At 43.0% G+C, this 24337-nt stretch overlaps 2 protein-coding genes across 3 annotated transcripts in view; one reads left to right on the forward strand and one right to left on the reverse strand.

Annotated features, from left to right (window-relative positions):
* The window catches only part of LOC102795251 (protein unc-13 homolog A), a 33931-nt gene extending 19770 nt beyond the window's left edge, over positions 1 to 14161 (reverse strand). Inside the window, exons 1-11 of the mRNA XM_087832520.1 lie at positions 13808 to 14161; positions 8986 to 9015; positions 8684 to 8783; positions 6278 to 6395; positions 6064 to 6187; positions 5325 to 5395; positions 5103 to 5157; positions 4675 to 4704; positions 3185 to 3398; positions 791 to 1879; positions 569 to 671 (exon numbers count right to left, since the gene is read on the reverse strand). Of these exons, the coding sequence (XP_087688646.1) occupies positions 569 to 671; positions 791 to 1879; positions 3185 to 3398; positions 4675 to 4704; positions 5103 to 5157; positions 5325 to 5395; positions 6064 to 6187; positions 6278 to 6395; positions 8684 to 8783; positions 8986 to 9015; positions 13808 to 13829 (1956 nt within the window). The 5' untranslated portion in view covers positions 13830 to 14161. The remainder of the gene's footprint in view (positions 1 to 568; positions 672 to 790; positions 1880 to 3184; positions 3399 to 4674; positions 4705 to 5102; positions 5158 to 5324; positions 5396 to 6063; positions 6188 to 6277; positions 6396 to 8683; positions 8784 to 8985; positions 9016 to 13807) is intronic.
* Positions 14162 to 16476: 2315 nt separating this feature from the next.
* On the forward strand, positions 16477 to 24051 carry LOC102795736 (BTB/POZ domain-containing protein 2-like). Of its 2 annotated transcripts, XM_006786660.3 has the most exons (11): positions 16477 to 16562; positions 17493 to 17582; positions 18035 to 18555; positions 18642 to 18761; positions 19984 to 20140; positions 20357 to 20462; positions 20559 to 20756; positions 20870 to 21062; positions 21517 to 21604; positions 22190 to 22336; positions 22978 to 24051. In XM_006786660.3, exons 3-11 carry the CDS (start codon positions 18035 to 18037, stop codon positions 23137 to 23139), a joined length of 1692 nt encoding a protein of 563 aa, XP_006786723.1. In that variant the 5' UTR covers positions 16477 to 16562; positions 17493 to 17582; the 3' UTR covers positions 23140 to 24051. The 2 variants fall into 2 exon arrangements, with proteins under 2 accessions (XP_006786723.1, XP_006786721.1); XM_006786658.3 differs by lacking the exons at positions 16477 to 16562; positions 17493 to 17582 and having other exon boundaries at positions 18012 to 18555.
* The last annotated feature ends 286 nt before the right edge of the window (positions 24052 to 24337 follow it).

Below are 24337 nucleotides of genomic sequence, written 5' to 3' on the forward strand. Positions count from 1 at the left end.
TAAAGAGAGGGGAAGGAAGCCAAATGTACAAAAACATAATGCAACACACATCAAAATAAACATTGAAGCAAGTGATTATTTCTCTGCACAACTGAATTCAAACGCAATGAACAGCAACATAATATATAAATAAAATATGCAAGTGAAAACCGACCAAGCAAAACTTAATGTATCTGGCTAGGCCATGCAGTTCTTGTCAAGCAGTGGTGTGGAGCTGCACCCAGGCTAAAATATGAAGTTTGCTCCCTGCCAAGTATTTTTATTTTTAAGTAAGCCAAAAAGGTATCAATTATAGAATATGAAACACATTAAGTCTGCATAAAACTCTATCAAAACAGAACTCAAGAAGGTAGTGTATGTACCCTGTCTCTGCACATAAATAATGCATAGCGCATACATATTTCAAAGACCTGGTAGACACTTTAGAGTCCCTGGAACTGAGGTGTATTTTTGATATCACTGGGTGGAGCTGAATCAGGCACACAGCTCAGTTGAGTGGACTGTTGCAGTGAGGCTGGAAGGGTGTGGCTCGGCCAGAGCTGAGACTGGGAGTAAATGGTGCACTTACCTCCCGGAGTTGTTCTAAGACCTTGTTGTAGAGTCTGTGCCAGTTCTCTTTGGCTCTAACTGCTGGATCAACTGGCTCTTTGGGCTCCTCTGTTACTGGAGGACTAAAAGAAAAAACAACAACATTTTTTGGACTTTTTTCCGCTGAAAAAAGGTTGTTTTCAGCTGAATTTTTTGTTGATTCCGTGAATTGATCTTATTTCCATTCAACCTTCAATCCTACCTCTCAGGTGGCATCTCTTTTTCCTCATCTGGGGTCACGGGTCTGCTTTCTTCAAAATTCTCCTCTTTCTGCTCAATGGGAATCATCTCTTCATTCTGTGCGGGAGGAGTTCTGGCCTCCTTCTCCAGCATTGTTTCCTGCTCTAGCCATTGTTCCTCCTCAACCATGGGAGCCTGGTCTTCAAATGACATTGACTGGGTCGCCGGATCATTGAGATTAGATGGGGTTTGCTCAGATGAAGGGCCCATTGCTTTGGAAGGGGGCTGGGACGCAGCAGGGGCTGAGTTAGCCAAAGTGGCTGGGTGAGATGGAGGGACAGAGTTAGCTGCAGCAGAATGGTTTTGCTGAGATACAGCTGAAGGTGAAGGGTGAGACTGAGCTGGCTGGGCTGTGGGGACAGAAGACAGGAAACTGGAAGCCAATCCTGTGACAGCAGCTGTTAGAGGTTTGGCCATGGAGAAGAAGGACGTGGCAGAAGGAGCTGGCTGCGGCTGGGGTTGTGTTTGGGTCTGGGGTTGTTTGGGCGGTTGGGCTGTTTGTTGACCAGAAGGGGGCTGTGTTGTTGGTGCCATACCAGCAGAATGAGCCTGGTTGGACTGGTTAGAGGGTTGAGCAGGAGGCTGCTGTTGGTGCAGGGAGTTTTGCTTCTCTAGAGGGGGCCTGGAGTTGGGTACATCAAGTGCTGGAGGGGCAGTTGAGGTTGGAGTGGGAGTGAAGGGAGGTTCCATGTCCTCACTGAGGGTCCCATCCAAATTGTACAAATCCTCATCATCATACATCATCTCTTCATCCTCATAGAGGCCTTCCTCTTCTCCTTCATACAACAGTCCTCCGTCATCCTCCTCATACAGAGCAGCCTCTTCTCCTCCATCTTTGCTGTAGCCACCTTCATCGCTGTACGCCCCCTGAGTCTCATCAGGGTCCCAGTCTGGAGAGCCTTTACTATAGCTAACGGAGGAGTGACAGGAATGGTAGGAGTCATTCTCATCGTAAAGGTCCCTCTCCCCGTACTCACCACCATAGTCTTCCTCGCTCAGCTGACTGCTGCATCGGCTGAGCTCTGCAGATGATGCATAGCTCCCAGTGGGACTGGAGGGAAGAGAAGAGAAGAGAAGAGAAGAGAAGAGAAGAGAAGAGAAGAGAAGAGAAGAGAAGAGAAGAGAAGAGAAGAGAAGAGAAGAGAAGAGAAGAGAAGAGAAGAGAAGAGAAAAATATAAAAATGCAAGACAGCATTGCCTGGAGAGTACCCAAGGTACTAAGAAAAGGTTGAGAGTTTTATAATAAACATACATACACTTTAATTTATGCTATTATTACATGTATATTAGTGAGTATCTAGGCATATTTAGAATAAATGGTTTACCATCCCTCTATGAACTATTATCTTAAAAATGCTTATAGAGCACTGTATTAGAGCCCTTTATGGCCGATACACTGCTAGACAGCTCAACAAAATACCTTTTCTACATGTCTTGAGGCCGCCTGAAATAATGCTGATGGCTAATCAATGAAAAGCACCAGGGATACAAGAGTACCAGACAAGTAGCAAGAAATAGAGCAGAACAGAAAGGTAAGAGGCCCAGAGAAAGCTGACAAAGGAAAAAAGAAAAAAGCATCAAGAAATGCAACAAACGGGGAAAACTTATTCATGCTATTTGATGAATGGGGTTATTAAAAACAAAATAGAGGCACAGAAAAGAAAAAGGATGAATGAGGGAGAGGCAGGCGGTGTAGATAGGAGGGATGGTGAGCACGGTGACAAAACAGAAGTGCAGAGAGGGAGCGAGTGCAGAGAGCTGAGAGGAAGAGATGAAGAAGGATGTGCGGGGATGTGAGGAGGTTGCCCTGTCCAATACACTCACAGAGACAGCTAATCTTATGTGCAGTATTGACCATGAGATTGCCACCTGAATAATTCATAAGGCAGAGCGTGGATGAATGTATATTTTCATTCTAACTCTGTGGAAGATATGTAAATGTTGAGAGGTCTAACAGTGTTGTAAACAACTCTGAAACTCTGTCTGAAAAAAACAATGAAAGGCTTGCATGTGCACCAAAGACACTGCACAATTTCATTAACTGTACTGAGTCATTAACAGGACTTTCTGACTTGTCACAGCAGGAAAAGCACAGGCGGACATGAATTAATGAATGGTTCATGGCTGATTTCCCCTTAGGTGCCAGGTATTGTTCATACAGGCCATTATCATATTGTCGTGGCTTATTGAGGCACCTGGAAAAATACTTTTTTTTAATATCCCCTGTGCCTTTTCTTACTATAGAAGATCAAAACATCTGCGACAAAATTGGTTATAGCTGAACTAAACATCACATCTAATCTGCCAGCCATGGTACTGTTGGGACAGACACGCCTACACCAAAGCAGAAACACACCTGACAGTCCTCTGATGGTGGTAGTCGAGGTCATGGCTGTTGCCAGAGCGAGGGTAAGAGAAGCTTCTGGAGTTGCGGTGCTGGTGGCTGATAGGATACTGGTGGACAGAGGCGTTGGGTTGGGATGTGCTGTAGTAGGGAGGGGGGATGCTGTTACTGGTTTCACTGCGGTAGTCGCTGTCTCTGTCGTCCACAGCACTATCTGGGTCTTCATCTACAGAGGAGCACACACATTCATAGCAAGAAAAAAAAAACTTCACAATTTGCTGTAGCCGGAAGAAGAAATTCAGAATAATTTACCATGAAAATAATGAAACCGTCATGTGGTATAGAGATAAGAGGTTCTAATCAGCACTAAACCAATTTTTTACACTATGGTAATTACAGATAATAAAGATGAGCCGCTGAACCCCAGCTACACCCATAAACTGCAGGCCATTCAAAGTGAAGTGAAACATGAAGCACACGACAAATATCCGCGTGTTCCCTCTCACCCTCATCGTCATAGCTGAATGTAAATCTACGCCGCTTGCTGAGGGGACGCTTTACTTTTCTGTGGTGTCCATAGATTGGATTAGATTAAAAATCCCAGAGGGAAGTGATGCAGACTTGAACAGTGCTGAAGCAGTCGAAAGAGAAACCAGCTATCTATTAATCATTCATCATTATCCATCATCTTTTGCACTCTGAAAGCCACTGATGGAGGCAGCCGCTGCACCGCTCGCACCTTCATCTTCATCCGCCTGGGCATGTAAAAACACTAATTAAAGGCATCAAACTTCGTGTCCCCCACGTGTGCCCCCGTCTCTCTCGCTCTTTGCCTGTTTCTCCCCTCTCCATCAGCTCAGCATCCATCATCACACCCCACTCCCTGCTTTTTCCTTTTTTTAAATCTGAGTGAAGAGAGATGAATCGCTGCAGTTGTGTGGGTGAGTCTGAAAGGCACTTATATAACACCATCTGCTAATCACAGTGAGAGAGAAAGCTATAGTCAGGAAGGAAGCAAGACAAAGGACACTTTTTGTGTAGATTTGAATGTCTGGACAATGAGATGCTGAATTTTTTTTTCTTTCAATCACTGTATGAAATAAATAAATAAACAAGTAACTGATGTTAAAAGTTCAGTTCATCCAAATTACTTGAAATAATATGTAAACTTTTTTGTCATTGAAGTCATTTTTGTTTACCAGCATGGCCGTAGAGGTCTGTTTATTACCTGCAGTAACAAGTAACACTGCTACTGGAAGTAGATATTCGTTTGTACTGCTGTGACTACCACAAATGGAATTTAATATAGCCACACAGCTTTCAGAGGTGGCTGAAATCACAATCACTCCAACGCAGTTCACCCGATATATACAACTACAAGAAAACGACCTCAAATTGAAGCTCAAAGTCAGCGCTCCATCGATCATATTGCTTGATTTCAAACCTAATGATGGATTGCAGAGTCAAAGCAATTTAGAAAGTGTGAGTGTATGTACACTTACTTTGTTGGTCTCCCCACAGACTCCAGTTACCTGCAGGGAAACAGGAGGGAGTCAGTATTGATTATGAATTATACCGGTGTTAAAACGTAAACATGATTCCATGCCATTAAACACTTCAAATTTCCAAGATGGAGGTGGTGAATGGAAAGCCTTTCCAGACAGCTGGCTCAGCAAGCCTTGCAGACGGAGTTAATGGTCGAAACACAGAGGATTCTGGAGGAGCTCGCCTCTGGATATCTGATAACGCTATCGATCTCTTTACAGTGCAGATATCCGGGCCCTTTTCCCCATCTTATGCTCAACAACCCTCGTGTGGTTATACGCACCATGCACATGCTGATCTTAAACTAATTACATCTCTGAAGCTAGACACATAATTCTCCTGTTAAGCACAAACTGATTTGTAAAAACAGCGACGGGTTACTTACAGCACTGGGTTCCTGGCACACGCAGAGGGCGTTCCTGTTCCTCCTGGTATGAGTACTGGAGCCGAGACCATGAGGATAATTGAAAAATAATGAAACAGAAGTGGAGAAAATGTTGGATTTCATCTCGTAAACTGCAAAATATTCCCCCAATTAATCATGTTGGCTTGTTCCTAAAAAGTACGGATGTGCCGTAGGGATATTAAATCAAACTGGGTAGCTTACATCTTGGTCCCTCATGGCATTGAGCTGCTCCAGTTTTTTGGCCCAGTACCGTGCTTCATCCTCTGGGATATCTGCAAACAACCAGCGAGAAAGGCTCACTTACAAACACAGCAAAAACAGAGCTTCTCCTAAATAAGCACTTAAAATAGTTTTTCACAGGACTGTCTGCATAAGAACTGTTTTGTTCTATGTCACAAATGAAAGGCGACCCAAATGAAGACAAAGTATTGTATAACAAGCCATCCGTAAATATTTTTGACCCAGATTGGAAACTTTGGTCTAACTAGGATACAGTGACATTGAAAATTGCCCTCCTCCACTTACAGGTCTAAAGCCAAGTACCTATAAATAGGTCATGTCCACAAACTGTGGAGTCAGGTGTGCAATACTGACTACAGGAAGGGAAAACTGCATGAAAATGACACCTAATCAATGCTAAGTGGAACACAGCATGATCACCGAGAAAAGAAGTGCACAAACACTGCCCTCCATGACACACATCTGCACACAACGTCCTCTCAAACATAGAATTGAAAAGTAGGTCAGCTTAATTAATCAGTCAGAAATTATTGGTCCTCATTTATCACTGTTTGCTGTGAAAATGTACCAACAGACATCATTTATTTGCTCCATATCCCCCTGGTTGCCAACAGGATTGATGACTTCCTGTAATTTCAAATTCTCATTTTTTCCCACCAACTGACAGTTTCTGGTTTTGATGTGAATATTGATTTCTCACCTAGAGGCAGTTCGAAGCGCGTATCGAGTAAAACCAGGTGGAGGGTGGGATCTTTGGTGCCACAGATCTCATTATCAGCCATGATGACCTGAGAGTCCAGCGTGAGCCACTCCCCTGGACCTTCCTGCATTACACAAACATAAAACCGAGTGAAGAGTCCTCAACCACCACTTGACAGCTATTTCTAAAGTTGTGATCGTGGTTAGTGTCAAACCTCATTGGACTGCCGGATGCTGTGAAGTGGAATCCACACAGTGCCAACCATGGTGTCCCAGATTAATCCTTTGTTCCACACCTCTACTGTCAGACCCAGGTCCAGGCGGTTAATTTCACTGTGAAGACAAAGAAAATTCAAGTCCAAAATCCAGACAAAGAGTTTGACTATTGCATGCGTCTATAGACTTTAAGAGCATTAAAGAGACTAAAGCTGTACTTTTTCATTAGGAACATATGATTAGCTTATAAAATGCAAAACATTGTAACAGATTTAAAAAAAAACCTGTGTTAGTAGATTAAATGGCACAGTTGTGTAACTATAAATTAGTACACTTTCACATTGTTTCACATATCAGTGTCAAATAAAATATTTTTCCTGCGTAACAACTATTATTATACACTCACTAGCCACTTTTTTAAAGGTATGACTGATATACTTGAGCACCACACAGTTGCTGCTGATTTGCCAGCTGCACACAGATGATGTAAATCTCCTGTTCCAGAGACCTAGTGACTGTGCAGGTCACTGAAGGACAGTGAACTCACTGTCATGTTCAAGAAACCAGTTTGAGATGATTTGAGCTTTGCAACATTGTGCGTTATCCTGCTGGAAGCAGCCATCAGAGGATGGGTATACTATGGTCATAAAAGGATGGACCTGACCAGCAACAATACACAGGTAGCCTGTGGAGTTTAAACAATGCTCAGTTGGTACTAACGGACCCAAAACTGTGCTAATAAAATATGCCCCACACCATTGCGCTACTATCATGAGCCTAAACTGAAATTGAGACTATTACAGCACAAGGCAACATTTTTCCAATTTTCTGTTGTCAGGTTTTGACGAGCTTGTGTGAATCATCTTTTTTCTTTTTAGGATCATTCTCTGAAAACCCTATAGATGCTTGTGTGGGAAAATCCCAGTGGATCAGCAGTTTGTGAAATATTCACACCAGCCCTTCTGACACCAACAGACCACTTTCATGCCACTTTCAAAGTCTCTTAAGTCACCTTTCTCACCCATTCTCATGCTCAGTTTGAACATCAGCAGGTCATATTGATCATGTCTACATGCCTCAGTGTATTGAGTTACTGCCATGTGATGGGCTGATTCAATATTTGTGTCAATAAGCAGTTCAGCAGGTGTACTGAATAAAGCAGCCAGTGAGTGTAGGTCTACAATTTATACTTACTATAAGTCTATTTTGCCATGAACACTTAAGAATTTTTAAATTCTAGTGTACTGGATGACCTTTGCTTTGTTTTACAAGTAGTTTTACTTAAGTAATGAATCTGAATACTTTTCCCACATTAAACAAACACAAGTAATTACTTTTGGGCTCTGCTATGACAAATTTAAAACATGTTCCTTTGGGATGTGAGAATGAACCATAAAACATTTACAAGACAGCAGGACAGAAAAAAAGAGTGAGAGTGAGGCATAAAAAGGGGGAGGGAGGGTAAGAATGTGATGAAGGCAGTGGAGGAGGTGATTGTATCGCATGCCTGGAGGGAGAAATCGGGAACTTTAATTAAGAAATGGAGGGAGTGGATTTCCCATCTCGGTGGTGACTCCTTTTAAGAAAAGTGCCTGTTTGATTCATGGTGGTGACTAAGGGGGCACAGTCATTTAAAGACGGTTTGAGTGAGGGCATGAGGCACTCTCTGCAGCCCAAACATTACATAACGCAGCTTCACTGATGCAACCCCAGCACACCACTCAACGCCTCCGACCATCATACAGATGCACAGGACGCCGCAGTAATCCTGCCTGCTGCATCCCACATGCTAAGTGATTCTCACCATTTATCACCCATATGCTGCCACTCTGTCAGTACCACGCTGGATCACTCTATATGAAAAATACTCAGTGTTGTGTAATATTTTATTGGCTGAAACCACCAATTACATCCTTAGTAAAATAAGACAAAACAAACGAATTTTAAAGTGAATAAAGACTGTTAATGCAAGCTGTGAATATGATGGGTGCTGGGGTAACTATAAAATACAGAGAGGCTGAAAAAATGAATAACAAAGAGATGTGTTTAGAGGAAATGACAGAGAAGAGGAGAGGAGAGAGGGGCTGGGAAGGAGCCAAGGTTGAGAATAAGGATGAGATGGGCAGAAGTATCGAGGGAGAGCAGATGAAAAAGAGCATGAGGCACTTGTAGGCAGAGAGGAAGAGATATTTGAAACAATACAGGGATAAAGGGCACTTGGGATGGACTGAAAAAATGGAGAGGGCTGGAGAAAAGCTGAGATTTAAAAAAAAAACATCATGAAAGCACTCAAGTAGCTGGAGTTGAGAGTGTGATGGGAGAATGGAAAGAGAATGCAGTTAGAGAGAGGAGAGTACAGAAGGAGAAAGAGAGGAAGCTTTGTCAGAAGATGACAAAGGACTCACAACATGAAGTCTTGCTCCCAGCTGGGCAGGTTGCCCCTGACAGCGATGGTTGTGCTCTTCACATTTTGTACTTTTAGAGTGACGTAAGTGTTGAACTTCTCTGTTGAGGAGAAAGGGAAGAAGAAATAGGTGTTTTAAAATGGAAAACAATAAGGTAGTCTCCCTCTCTTCAACTGTATTCCTACACAATAACAGATTTCCTGTCCCTCTATTCTTTGACTTTACAATGTGTGCTCAGTCTTTTTAAAGACTTATATCTCTGCCCCTGCACCTCATGTTACTTCCAGGATCCCAGGTCTTACCTTGGGGTCCATCCAGCTTGGCTTTCTTCACTGTGAAAACACAGAGAGGGACACAGTGACACACAGGAACACCATCTGTTGCCATGCTAATGTGTCTTCTGTTTTTAGCTTTTGCACTGAAATCAGACAGCACGGAGATGCTTGCGATGCATAAGAAATGACAGTGTGAGTTTTAGTAAAACACACATAACATGAAATCACAACAAATTACTGCATAAATTAATCGCATTATTAGATTGAGAAAAAAATAGCCTCGCATACTTTCCAATATGATGGAATTGGTGACGACTGCACAGCAAACATCCACATTTTACACAAATAGCACAAGTCTTGACTCAGGGAAACTAAATTTTAATGATCCAGACTTGAACTCGGTGCTTATAAGTTCCAGCCGAGTTGGCAATGAAAAACACGGATGTCCTGCTGAGTTTCATCAGTGTGGGATACAGAAATGGTAAATACAACGCATCTACATGCTAATACTCGGACGCGATAGAGCTCAGATGTCAGTCTCATTTTAGTTAATAGGTTAGAGCAGTAACACTACAGCATATTAACCCATAAAATGTATCCTATTCATTTCAGTTCCTTTTAGTCTGAGAAAGAACAAATGCAGAAAACACTTAATGAGCTTTCCAATTACACAACAATGAGCAGCCTCAGACAAATGATATTCTATCCATTTTTTAAATACATTTAGTAAGTCATTTTTAATTCCTTTCCCATTTAGTTTTACTTTGTTGTTTTTATTTTCACTACTTTTCTGCTCTAAGAATTTTACTTCAGCCTAAAAGGTAGTGCTTTTGTTGCTGAGCTGCAACTCTACAGAATCTGATGCGACAGAAATCAAGCACCACGGTGTTGCTTCTGAGTCATCACGCACCAAGTTAAATCAGTAAGGTGTATTCAATTAAAACACTGTGGTGTTGCCCAATGATAGCTGTGGCTCAGGAGACAGAGCGGGTCGTCTACTAATCAGAAGGATGGTGGTTCTATGCCCAGCTTCTCTATTTTGCACGTCCAAATACCCTTGGGCAAAATACTGAACCACAAGCTACCCCTGGTGCATCAATTGGAGTGTAAGTGTTAGGTAAAATGGGCTTGTATATGGTCCTGATACAGGGACTAGCAGGGTGGAAAGGGTTAAACTGAAACCCAAACTAGAATTTTATTAATTGCGTTTATTCAATTTTATTAATTCCCCAGTAGTAGACACAGTGCACATATAAAGCAAGTGATTTAATTATGAAGTCCTTAACATAATGCAGGAGCTCAGTTATATGGCTTGATTGTGGTTTATTGTACGAGCTTTCAAAGGGAACATCCACCTTCACCACGTGTGATTTTTCAGTATACAGTTAAAGCCCAGGCTCTCCTCTCTCTCTCTCTCTCTCTCTGCAGCACCTTTTTACCAGCCCTGACGTAACGCCCATACATTTTTAATGCTCCACTACCCACTCGCTCTCCTCCATGCAGATCCCCACACTACATGTGTGTGCACATGTTAATAAAACGCCTCGCTGGATTATGCAACCAGATCTTTAAAACAAAAACTATTTTAACACCAATTCACAAATTACTTCACAATACTCTCCACAGGCTTGTCCACACAGAAACCGACCACCATAAAATAAAAACTGCTCTGAGTCAGCAGAGCACTTTCATTTTATTTTTTTTTTATGTTTCTATTTCTCACTTCTTTCGTGCCGCACACAAAAACTCAAGTGGCACGCTGTTACATCAGCAGGTGTGTACGCTTGTTTGCACACACCTGCAGCAATGAGAGTAATGTTAAGATCCACCACCATTGGTATTGCTAAACACAAATAAATATCCAAACAATGGGTTATCATATTTGCAATAACATTGATTTTTTTTTTGTTTTGCCCTGACACTCTGCTTCCTTTTGATGTCTGTAAAAGACAACCGAAAATGAAATTGTTGATTCAATGTTACATCTTTACATTGTTTGGGAAGACCCCATCAGAGCCTGCCTCCTGCTGTGTTTTAATGTCAACACTAACACGGCCCTGGAAAAGCAGCAGTACGTAAAAGAAGGATCAATAAAAAGTGAATTGGATTTTCAGTGGCAGAAAGCTAAAGCTTAATGATAGCATGCAATCATAAATCTCTCTGACAGTGAGCGTTATGATGAGAAATACTCTGCAAACAACATTTCATCACAGCTGCACGCCAACTCAGCTGTCAGCACAATAAATAAAATTTTTATTTATTTATTTTTTGGTATGTATCTCTGACATGCCAGCAATTTCATCTGGTGTGCCAGAAATCTGGACAGGCTCACAGATGAATGATGACACTTCATTAGACATATATAACATGATATATGTCAATCTTTCCAGAATGTATCTGTTATTGTCTTACGTCAGGGGCTTTTTCCTGGTAAAAGGAAGTTTTTCCTTCCCACTGTTGCCAAGTCGTTGCTCATATGGGGTCGTCTGATTGTTGGTGTTTTCTCTCTATTATTGTATCGCCTTTACCTTTCAATATACAGTGCCTTGAGGTGACTGCTGTTGTGATTTGGCGCTATATAAATAAAGCTTTATTGATATGAATTATTAAAAGCTATACATCTACCATGATTAGCAGTTATGGTCATAAGATTTTATGACCAGCTTGTCTGAACTGCAGGTTATGGGTGAAGTCAAAGATGTTTCGACAGTCATCGTGTGAATAAACGACTTCTAGCTAGCTGGTTTCCTTTAACAAAGAGGATATGTGGCACAATCTTAAATACTCAATGGTAAATTTTGCACAGCCCAGTTTCCTCAGGCAGAAACTTCAATCAGGAAGTACCTCTGACACAGCAGAGTCTAACTTAATGGATATAAGTGGATTGCCAAGAAAACAGAGACTTGACAGGGAATCAACCAAACGCCTCAACTTGAACTGTCAGGGAATATAAAATAGATTGACGGTGAGCTGAGTTCAGCCATCCAGTGACAGAAACGAGGGATGACATGACTCAGACAGACAGTGCCTTATACTGAAGGATCACATATACATGAGATCTGCAGCAGCCCCTGCAGTTGCTGATAGTGTCAGTCCCTGATTTAGTGTCCAAATCGAGAGGACAAGGAGAATAAGTGGACTTCAGAGTACAGTATGTGGGATATCTGCTGGAAAAGAAGCCAAGTTTTTCAGAGTTAATCTGTATCAGTGTCTGAATTCTGCTTGGTCGGCAGATGCGCCAAAGAAATGCTGCCTATTCGAGAGGCATGAAGTACTGTGGAGGCCAGAAATAGCTCCAGTCAGGTAAGCATGAATGATGTAAGCGGAACAGAAAAAGGGCCCGCTGCCAAGTCTCGTAGACTACAACACTGACAGCCGCAGCCAGTGTTTATGAATGAATAACGCTCAGCGTCTTAATGACACTTGGGACTGACTCAGAGCAGGAACAGTCAGTGGGTGGACCCGGTGGGACAAGATGTGGTGGGCTGGCATCCATAATGGGCCTGCCATATCAAAGGTGACTTCACAAACCACTTAACTTCTCTTTTGTCCTTACGCTGCCACTAACACACATGTGACAGCTGCCTAGAGCTCACATACACTGTATGTCTACACTACAGCCCAACCGTTGATCTGTTTTAGAGGCTGTATTAGTCACAGCTTTAGAGAATTGATATAAAAGTCAATAGTCAAGTAAAAATGACAAATATTCAGTAGTGCACTTGTGCATGTAGGCTCATCTGGGCTTTCTTTACACATCACATATGTAAAAAGTAGAAAGCAGGTACCCATTAAATTACTTTGAATGACTTTAAACTGAAAGCTTCTGTTTCATTTCATGTTTCATGGCATCTTAAAGACCAGACCAATGTAGATGAATAATTACAAGACACCGAGAGCTCTGGCTGGAACTTTCTTAGAGAACTTGCTATTCAACACCAATTTTGCTTAAATTCCATCTACTGACTACAGTTTTTAAACAGTTTTGGGTTTTTTGAGGTGGCAAGTTTTTGCTGATTCAGCCCCAATCTATCATCAAACTATGCCAAAAACGCACTTGAGAACAACCGCGTGTCTCTCTGTAAAATCTCCCCCCGCCTCTCTCACCCTCTCCTCGTGTGCGTTCACCGCGCCCTGGATGTGAAGCTGGAGGTTCCAGCTTATGAGCAATCACAGCAGATGCTTATTCATGGCGCGGAGAGGCAACAGTATCAGCATCAGGTGCTTTCGGGGAGTCTGGTGGGAGGAGGTGACGCATCGCTTGAGGGAAAACGCGCAGAAGTGACGCGCACCTCCAGACTACCGCCAGTATTCCCTCACGGTGAACGGAGGAGGAGGAGGCGAGGGGTGCGGCAGCGGCAGGGGCTTTTCCTCGTCTTCCTCCTCCTCCTCCTCCTCCTTGGACTGCCCACGCATGAATGAATGAAGTGGATGACACACACGCAGGCTTACACCGGGCAACCGCAACAGTGCGAGCCGGGAGAGGAAGCAGCGGTTCTCCCCGGGCTTACAGAAAGTCAAAGAGTCCGTTCATGCTTTCTACTACAAACAGTCACAACTGCTTGTTTTTCATGTTAGACACACGTGAGCACAGACAGCGCTGAACAAACACACACGGTGCTGCTGAAAGTATCCCAGTGGTGTTCCCCACGCAATGAACGTGCTGTTTCTGCTCTGAGATTTAATGACTATTCAGCACAATAGCTCGGGACACACACACGCATACACATACACACTTTTGCTGGGAGCTGATAGCCCGCAGGCTCTGTCAGACAGCTGGTGCAGTTAGTAATACTTCAATAACATGAAACACGCAGGCTTTCACGGCCTCTTTCATTTCCCCTCTTACCTCCCACACACAGCAGGGACATCTCTGGTAGCGGTGTTGAGCGTCCCCGGCTGTCCTCTACTCAGACTCCGTGATTTGTTTGGTCAGTCCGTCCGTTAAAAAAAAATTAAAATTAAAAAAGCCCCGTTAAAAACCGTTACCGTAAAAGGTAACGGAAACAAATCAGCACCATCTCGGAAGCGTGTCGTCTCCTCCTCTGCGGGGCTGTTGCTCTTTTGGCAGGACAAGAAAGACACACAGAAGTGAATTCCTCGCCCCCCCTCCTCTGCATTGCCTCAGCTCTCCTCCGCCGCCGCTGCTCCTCCTGCGCGCACAGCCATCTTGTTTCAGCAGCAGCACCCTCCGCGCGAGGACAGCTCCCCCGCGCCGTGCCGCCCTGACGTCACGGGTGATGAGTAGCAGCCAGAAGGGGAGGCGGGAAGGTGGGGGTAATTAATAATATCGTTTTGGCTGATGTAATGTACTCAATGAACAATATGGCGACCAGGAATTTCCATTCACTGCCTCAGAGAGAAAGTTGTCCAGTATTTTTCTCAGTTCACATCCGAGGCTGGATCAGGTGGTAACATCAACACCAGGTGGTGCTTTCATTTAGCAAGTTAGCATCCATGGTCTTTTTTTCTTCTTCTTTTTTTTTAAAGTCATGTATATGGAAAATACACCCAGTGATGAAGTAAATAATCTAATCCCATCCAATAGCACTTAACCCTTTAACTTAGCCCTCTTTTCGGTGTGTTGATAGGGGTTTCACAGCAGATCCACTATCATGTTCAGAAATCAGTCTGAAAATAGAGTTTCACTGTATAACTGTCAGTTAGTGCAGCCCCCAGAAAGCATCACTGCAGTATCCGCTGAAAATATTCAGGAGGTCATCCACTTGTCCACAGAACTTTGTACCCTCATGGTAAAAAAAAGTGCACCCTATCCAACCTAAGCTTTTACACATCAGGAAGCACTAAAAAATGATCTAGTCTGTAAGTTAGCTAAATACTACCTGAGATGATCGATAACATCAATATTTAAAGAAAGGAGAAGCAGGTTGTGAGAAACTATGCACACTGTAAATATCAACACTACACCGAGTTCTTTTGATTCCTCAGAGGCATCCGATAGAAGACAAAACACTGCTCAGTAGACCATTTAACACTTTATTACTCTTTCACATTACTTCTAGAAGGGAGGTGCGTCCTGCATGACATGCTGCCATGGATCTCAAAATGCTGGTGTGCCCCTAACAGTTTTATTACAGAAGCTACTACTATTATACTACTATTATAGTCTAAACAACAGTGTCTCAGTAACTTTCCACTAGAGATGGTCCCCTCTTATCTACATTTTCCCAGGCAAGCGTGAGTGAGAGTCTGCAGCTTTCTACTCCCCAAGGACACATGGTCCTTGCCTTTATTTTTCAGGGTTGCGTCCACTTAATACTACACTATATAACTTTATAACACTTATTATTAATAAAAAGCATAGCATTATTGAGGCACTGCAAATTATTTAATTCCAACAACACCTATGATTAAGTAGCTCATAGAAGCCTTTTAGAAGCAATAACTTGGAGTAATCATTGTCTGTATGACTTTATCAGTCTCTCCCATCCTTGGAGGAAACTTGGCCCACTCTTCTTTACAGCGTTGTTGCAGTTTGTTGACGTTTGCAGGAATTTGATAGTGCTCTTAACCTCCCACTGCAGCTTTTCAGTCAGGTTGAGGTCTGGATTTTGACTGAGCCATTACAAAACGTTTTTTATTTTCAGCCATCCTATTGTAGATTTGCTGCTGTGCCTCCCTGGGATCACATTCCTGGTCCAGTTTAAGCCAAGCTTTCGCTGTCAGACAGATGGCCTAAAATTTGACTCTAGAATACTTTGGTGTACAGAGGAGTTCATGGTCAACTCAATGACTACAAGGTGCCCAGGTCCTGTTGATGCAAAACAAGACTAACGGGTGGTTGTAGCTCAGGTGGCAGAGCAGGTCAGCCACTAATCAGAAGGTCGGTGGTTCGATCCTGCCTCCTGGCTGCATGGCTGCATGCCAAATATCCTTGGGCAAGATACTAACCCCATGTTTGCCTACTGGTGGTGGTCAGAGGGCCCGGTGGCGCCAGTGTCCGGCAGCCTCGCCTCTGTCAGTGTGCCCCAGGGCAGCTGTGGCTACAATGTAGCTTGCCATCGCCTGTGTGTGAATGGGTGAATGACTGAATGTAGTGTGAAGCGCTTTGGGGTCCTTAGGGACTAGAAAAGCGCTACACAAATGCAGGCCATTTACCATTTACTAAATCATCAACCCTCTGCCACTGTCAAAGAGCCCAACACCAAACCAGTACATGGTTCCTGTGGTTTGTTCGGATGCAACTCTTTCAAAAGCGTTTTGTTATTACTGCAAGCATATCCAGCATATCCACATCCAAAGCATCTGGTCTAACATTCCCACGAAGTCTTTCTACAGTTTCAGGACTATTCAGGTACAGCGTTGTACTCTTTGACTAGAGTTTCATTAGTCCACCCCTGTGCATCCATGAGAACAAGCCCAGCACATTGTCTCAAGCACATTCAAATTTGTAAATGTGTGTTATAGGTGGATAAAGTACTACAACATTGGCTATAATCTCTTTTTTTGTTTTGTTTTTTGCCAGACCGACAAAGAAAGTGTCACAATGGAGATGGAGACAGAAAAAAGGGCTTTGCTGTGGAATAGGCGCTATCAAACATGCATCTCAGGGGTTTGTCAAAGGATGACAAGCAAGGAAGATGGTAAAAGTGGTGAAATGCAAAGACTGCAAAACATAGACTCAGTTGAGTCACACTAAGAGACAGTAAGATGAAATATAGACAGTGCCAAGTGACAGCTAATGTGTGCAAGAGTATATACATGAAATAGTTAAAGGTGATAAAAAATGTTGTGGTCTGAACAGCTGCTCATGAAGCAAATATCCAAAAAAGCGATTATCATCATTATTTTGAGTCTTGTGAAAATTAATTATTATTGGTGCACATGAACGTGATATAAATCAACTTATCTGTCAGTTTAAAAAGACAGATAAGTGGATCCATATCACAAAATATAAACTCTGGCTGCCTTTTGTTCCTTTCTCTTTCAACATGATCCCACACTGCTTCAATAGTGTTGAGGTCTGACTCTGGGGAGGCCAGTCAATGACTGATAGTGTTCTATTGTGTGTTTTTCTTTATCCAGGTATGCGTTCACTGTGTTGTCAGTGTGTTTGAGACCACTTTCATACTGAAAAATGAAGTTATTGCCAGTCAGACACTTTACAGATGGTAGTGCCTGGTAGATCAACCCCCAACGGTACCTTTCGGACCAGTTCTTTTGTAATTTGGCACACCTCAGCCCTTTGTATCTCTCATGCTCTCTGTTGTTCACATTTCTCTCTCTCTCTCTCTCTCTCTCTTTCTCTCTCTCTCTCTCTCTCTCTCTCTCTCTCTCTCTATATATATATATATATATATATATGTGTGTGTGTGTAGTTTTTAAGCCTGCCACGTCTTCTTTTGTCTTTTGTCCTCCACTTGTCCTATATTTTCAGTTTTTTTAAGGACACACTGTACACCGTGCTCAGATATGCCAAGGTTTCAGCTAATAGCTTTTTTGGAATTACCTAATCACTGCAAAAATGCTATTTTTTGCCTGTCAGACTGTGTTATCTTTTGCCTTGTTTGCAGATTCATTCAACATTCAGCATTCTTTTGAAAATGGCCAGGTACACATACAAGAAAGTCTGGCCACTTGGAAGCAAAATATAAAGAAATAAGGTGTGGCTCAAGGATTTTGCACACTACTGTCTGTTGGCTTGTTTAGAAATACATTGCTTGGGCAGCTATGATATTAACTTACAAAATATTCCACATTCTTCTCACAAATATAGTATAATATTGTGTTCTTTCAGATCATTTTCTGTACTACTTTTAGTTGCATGGTTGTGCACTGTTTTGTTTCTTGTAACACGCTTGTGTGTAAAAAGCCTTTAACGCCTTTTCCAATTGTTCTCCACTGCTGATTATTGAAAAAGTAGCTTTTAATCAAGTGTGGGGTGGGGGTTTAACGAGGTATTACGCAAACAATAAAAATACCTACTGGTGCAGATTATAGCTTGCAGTACTCGTGATAAACGCTAGGGGGAAGCAAAAAGCAGATGTGACTGTTGAGCCTGCTAGAAATAAATAAACAGAGGAAGTGTGTTGTTTACGCCTACTCTGGGTTCAAGATGGCTACTGGAGACAACAGCGGCAGGCCTCCTTGCCTCAGTTTCTCTGGTCCGGGTCCTTTGGGAAACAGCCAACCCAGCAATAGTGTTTTCTCCATGCCCGCATCCAACGGCGGAGGGGTCGGTGCAGCTGGGGGGCCGCAGGGAGCCGCGAGGCGGCCCAACCCGCAGCTTGGGCCTGGAGGGGGAGACGGCAACGGTGTTTCGACCGGAACTCAACCGACTGCGCAGAACTCTCTGCAGCAGCCCGTTGCGGCAGGTGCTGCGGCAGCCGGAGCAATGGCCTCTCCGGCGTCCAACATGGCAAGCACCGCGGCGTCAAACGCCTCTCCGGCGGCGGCACCGACGGCCACTCCGGCGGCCGCCTCCGTGCTGGTGTACCGAGAGCCAGTGTACAACTGGCAGGCAACGAAGAGCACCGTGAAAGAGAGGTTCGCTTTCCTCTTCAACAACGAGGTGCTCAGTGACGTTCATTTTTTAGTGGGCAAGGGGATGGGAGTTCAAAGGATACCGGCACACAGGTAAGAGGATTAAGAGGGGGGGGAAGAGGCTCTGCAAGCAGCTCTGCAAGCGACTTTATCCCCGCCTCTGTCTCTGCTGCTGTCAGGTTCGTTCTGGCTGTGGGCAGCGCGGTGTTTGATGCCATGTTCAACGGGGGAATGGCGACCACGTCAACGGAGATCGAGCTCCCAGATGTGGAACCAGCTGCCTTTTTGGCCTTGCTAAAGTAAGGAGCTGAGTGTCTTTAACACGACGCTCACCTTAAAGTGGGCGTGGTTTTATACCGATCAGTCACAACATTAAAACCCATGACAGGGATACCTGACAATGGGACCTGTGAGGCATTGGTATATGTTAGGCTATGGGGGACGGTCAGCACCTGAGTGTGGCTTGTTGGAAAGCACAGAAAGTAAGGACATTTGTGTTTGTTTGATTTCTTTCTTTGTCTTCTACCGTTGGGGAGCCTTCTTATTTCCCTTTAAGTGGTGCCACGATTGTAAGGAAAATGCATTTGTGGATTGCAGTGATGGAAAACTTGCCAAATCTGGTCTGGGGCTGAACTCTATCCTCCAAGATGACCGCACTTGCTCCCACAGAGTGGGGTTTATCAGAGAATTTGGAAGTAAAGAATTTGGAAGTAAAGAGGATTGAATGGCCGGCCTGCAGCCCTGATCTCAACCCCACTGAACCCTTGTGGGATCAGCCTGGACATGCTGTTCATGCCAGAGTGACCAGCACAACTGCACTGGCTGATATTCACACTCTCACCTCTGCTGCTCAACCCACAAAGGCATCTTCCTTACAAATGTGGAAATAAACAGGCTTTTTTGTGTTTAGTTGATAACTTTGTGTTTAGTTGATAACTTAATTGTTGTAACAATGGTATAAGGATTTTGCCAAGAAACATTGTTACCACAATTAAGTTATCAACTAAACACAAATTTCCTTACTTTTTTTGCTAAGTTTAGAAAAGTGGGTCGGAGCATCTCCTGCAGGCCTTGGCAGAACTGGGAACCCATAAGATTAAGCAGTGAGTTAGTGACAGGGTCATGAATAACCAAAGGCTCAAGGGGGAACAAAAACGCATAAATCTAAAAATTGCTGTAGTTGCTGGTTATAATAGATTGGTTCATTGCAGCTCACTGAATACTGGTCAGAGTGGCCGTGCAGACTCCTGTCCACTGACAATAGCTTAAAGCAGGCATCAGAACTGCATCAGTGGAGGAACGTGACCTCATTCAATAAATGTGTTGAGGTTAGAAGAAGGTAAGCTGGCAGGTGCAGTGAGCACCTGCTACCTCAGCTGTTTGGTGGCAAGATATTGGGCAGGTGCTGTTAATGTTGTGTCTGATCTGCTGCTATTCATAATCGTAATTGAATATTAGGGCATATACACATGCACAGTAACTGTAATGCAATAACATGTGTAATCTGCCATCTTTCTGCAGGTTTCTCTACTCTGATGAGGTCCAGATCGGGCCTGAGACGGTGATGACCACACTCTATACGGCAAAGAAGTACGCAGTTCCAGCCCTGGAGGCTCACTGTGTGGAATTCCTGAAGAAGAACCTCAGAGCAGACAATGCTTTCATGCTGCTGACACAGGTCTGCCTTTGAAAAATGGCTCCACCTTTTGGCTTTTGAGTGCGATACTGTATTTTCAGCATTCCTGTGCAGAGCATTTGTTAACGATTTAGTCCATCTTATTGAACTTCAAGTTACACATGTCTAAGCATAAACTACGCTACAACCCTTGCAGATTGCAGCTGTCATCTTAAACCTTTAACTTATCTGTGTATTCAAAATAATTTGTAATTTCAGGCACGGTTGTTTGATGAGCCACAGCTTGCCAGCCTCTGCTTGGAAAATATTGACAAGAACACTGGAGACGCGCTTGCCGCTGAAGGCTTCACAGACATAGATCTGGGTAATTTGTCTTTGTTATTGTGAGCGCCATTGTGTCCAAGTTTTGTATTTCAGAGTAACAGTGTAATATTTTTTTTGTCATCCTTTTCTTCTCTAGACACACTGGTGGCAGTTTTGGAGAGAGATACTCTGGGAGTGAGGGAGGTGCGTTTGTTTAGTGCTGCAGTTCGTTGGGCCGAGGCCGAGGCGCACAGGCAGCAGTTGCAGCCAACGCCCGAAAACAAGCGTAAAGTCCTGGGAAAAGCTCTCACACTCATCCGGTTCCCTCTCATGACCATCGAGGAGTTTGCTGCAGGTGGATGGGAACATTTTTAATCAGTTTTTTAAAAACCATTTCCCTCTCCTATAAACACACACTGTGATTTAGTCTTTGACGTGTGTCCTCGGGTTGAATCCCTTTCCCTCCAGGTCCAGCACAGTCCAGTATCCTGACTGACCGGGAGGTGGTGAGTCTCTTCCTGCACTTCACAGTCAACCCGAAGCCACACGTAGATTTCATTGACCGCCCTCGCTGCTGCCTCCGCGGAAAGGAGTGCAGCATCACACGTTTTGGTCAGGTGGAGAGCCGCTGGGGCTACAGCGGCACAAGTGACCGCATACGGTGAGTCAGGAGCGTTTTAAAACCATAACTATAGATTCTGTCTTTTTACGAAAAACGTAAAATATGAAAATATGGCGTCATGTATAAATATGACAAGTAATTCAATAAAAGGTTAATAAGGTGAATGAGTGAAAGTATTAAAAATACTATTAAAAAGTATTTTTCAAAATACAAAATCAGTCAAGACTACATAATTTAAAAAAAAAAAAACTTTACTTTTTCCATCCACTGCCATTAACACAACATGACAGTATAATCAAATTCACCATGTTCTTTGAAAAACATGATAAGAAGTTTATTGAAATGAGGCCTGGATGTAACTAATAATACTAACAGTGGTCGTACGGCCTCAGTTTGATGAGCTTTTTCTGTAATCACATGCAGTACTGGCTAGAAAACTAAAGAAGGAACATGTTTATATTCTATATATTTATTTATTTTTTGTTATTCACAGGTTCTCTGTAAACAGAAGGATATTCGTGGTTGGTTTTGGGCTATATGGCTCAATACACGGACCCACAGATTATCAAGTCAACATACAGGTATGGTCTTTAAAACCTTTCTCTCTAAACATATTCTTGTTGGTTTTCCTCCTTGGTGTGAATATGATAATCACAGTTGCGTATGGCCCAAAAAATCTGCACCCTTTAGAGACCCTTTGGAAAAAGAGGAACCCTTAAACTGGTTCTAAAGGAACCCCAGGGTAGTTTGTGGTGGTGATAATGTGATCAAAACTCAATCCAACCCAACTACCCGGTGTACCCTGCAAGTTCAGCTAGATGCCTTCTTGTAGCCTGGGATGCTTTATATTCTGGGATGCAGCACAGTGCACAAACTGTAGCAGCTAGCCAGAGAATGAACTGAGGCCTCACTTGGAGTTGGAGACTTTTATCCATTGGTTCAGAGCACATCATCTTCTTCCCATGTTTATTTTTGTTAATTGCATCTCAGACAACAAGTAGACTGAACAGCCTCACATGGTTTGTAATGATGCATTTGCAGAGTTTTCTCTTCGGGAAAAGAAATCACACCATTTGGTAAAAACTGCAGAGTAAACTAGCAGTTATTGTGAAAAGCTGCCTGCTTTTCTGTCTGGTTGTAATGGAGGTGGTATATGCATTTTCCAGATCATTCACACAGACAGTAACACAGTGCTGGGGCAGAACGACACAGGCTTCAGCTGTGATGGCTCAGCAAACACCTTCAGAGTCATGTTCAAAGAGCCAGTGGAGATCCTACCCAATGTCAACTACACTGCCTGTGCCACACTCAAGGTATGTAATGTCAAAAACTTTTAATACTTGAAGCAGGAAAGCATAAGTACTGCACTGTTCAGCATATTTTTCTAATTTATTTAATTTTTTAAATTTTGACCAGGACATGTCCTTCAATGTACGTATATAACAAATATGTAGGACTGCTTTCCTGCATTTGCTCAGTATGGCATTTATTACTTTTAGGCTGGACAACTGCAATTCATGACTATCAGGCTGTCCTAGAAACTCCTTGAAAAGTCTTCAGTGGTTGATCCAAAATGACTACTGACACGGACTAGAAAGAGAAAGCGTATTTTTCCCATACAATCTTCTATTCATTGGCTCTTCACAGCATATAGTTAGGGCTGGATCAGGTGACCCTGAATCATTTAATCATTAGTTATTATCAATGTCTGGCTCTCTCTCTCCTTTGGTGTTTTTTCCTCTCTTTCCCTCCCATCACCCCCAACCAGTCATGGCAGATGGCTGCCCCTCCCTGAGCCTGGTTTCTTCCTGTTAAAAGGGAGTTTTTTCCTTCCCGTTGTTGCCAGGTGCTTGCTCATAGGGAGTTGTTTGATTGTTGGGCTTTTCTTTATTTCCTGTTGTTGTGATTTGGCACTATATGTGAATAAAACTGAGTTTAATTTTCTGTCTTACAGGGTCCAGACTCTCATTATGGCACTAAGGGAATGCGAAAGGTAACTCACGAGTCGTCATCCACTGGCACAAAGACATGTTTCACCTTCTGCTACGCAGCAGGCAACAACAATGGAACCTCCGTAGAGGACGGACAGATTCCCGAGGTCATCTTCTACACATAGTCACCTCAGACATTGCAACAATCTTCCATCAAATGTGACAACCGTGACACCAGCGAGCGCAGGGCCGCACCTCAGCAGCTGTACTGGGGACTAATCTGTCAGACTTCATACTGTTCCCTCCATATCGCGCACAACTGTTGGCAACATGGGAAGGCAAACAGCCTGGAAGCGTTGTAGGTCACTACATGGGTCAAAGCTTGTCATTTGAGATGTCTTTCTCCTTCTCAGTGGCTTTCCTTTATCCCATTGTGTTATATTGACACCAGCCTCTGAAATTGACTGGAACCGACTCCACTTAGAAACAAGAGGGAAGGAGAAGCCTCTCAGATTATTCACAGTATCAGTGTCACTGCTGTGGATTGATAAAGGCTTAAACTGTATGATTCCTCTTTCTGTGCTCCACAGCATTAACACAGAGGAGAGTCTCAACTGTATGAATGTACAGTTTATCAGATTTGCCAAGAAAAGATCCTCATCACTGTTTAGTACAGACTAGAATCCCACATTAGCTGTAACTTCCACATACTGACAGACCTCATAGGCTTTATGAAATCTTGGTAAATTTGAACCAAACTTCATGTTAATCTTAACAATATGGTTAGGGGTAAGAATGATTACTTTTTGGGTTTCTACATACAGTACAATCTGTGATTTCTTGTGTCCTTGCTTGGTAGTTGCCTATATCCAAGATAACCTTGCACTTCTTGGCCTTGCATATGTTAATTTGGTTGTTGTATGGATGCACACTAACTCTTCAGATATGTTTCTTTTATGCTTTGTTTTAAAAAGTGTGGGTGGAACAGCTTTCCAGTCTCGGTATGGAAGTGAGAGGGTTGTATATTAAAGTGGCATTTATTAACATTATATATGTAACTTGAATTGAGCATCGATTAAAGAGTGAAGAAAAACCAATTATCGTTCTTGTATTTTGTCTGCAAAATGGAGAGAACTGGAGAAAATCTTCACCCACAGCGCAAAATATTTGACTCCCCTCGTCTGAAGGAAATAATATTCACCTGCAACCACAGACAGAACATATATCATCCTCTTAACGACCAGACCTCACTTACTGAAGTCAAATTCAAAGTAAGCAGAGAAAGGAGAAAAAAAAGTTAGGGGTAAAAAAAAAAGTTTTATTATTTAGTAGAGTTTTATTAGATCATTGTTTTTGTCAAATTTACATTTAAGACCAAATACA

Source organism: Neolamprologus brichardi, chromosome 18, assembly GCF_056152115.1.
Source record: "Neolamprologus brichardi isolate AB-2024 chromosome 18, ASM5615211v1, whole genome shotgun sequence".
NCBI classification, from domain to species: Eukaryota; Metazoa; Chordata; class Actinopteri; order Cichliformes; family Cichlidae; genus Neolamprologus; species Neolamprologus brichardi.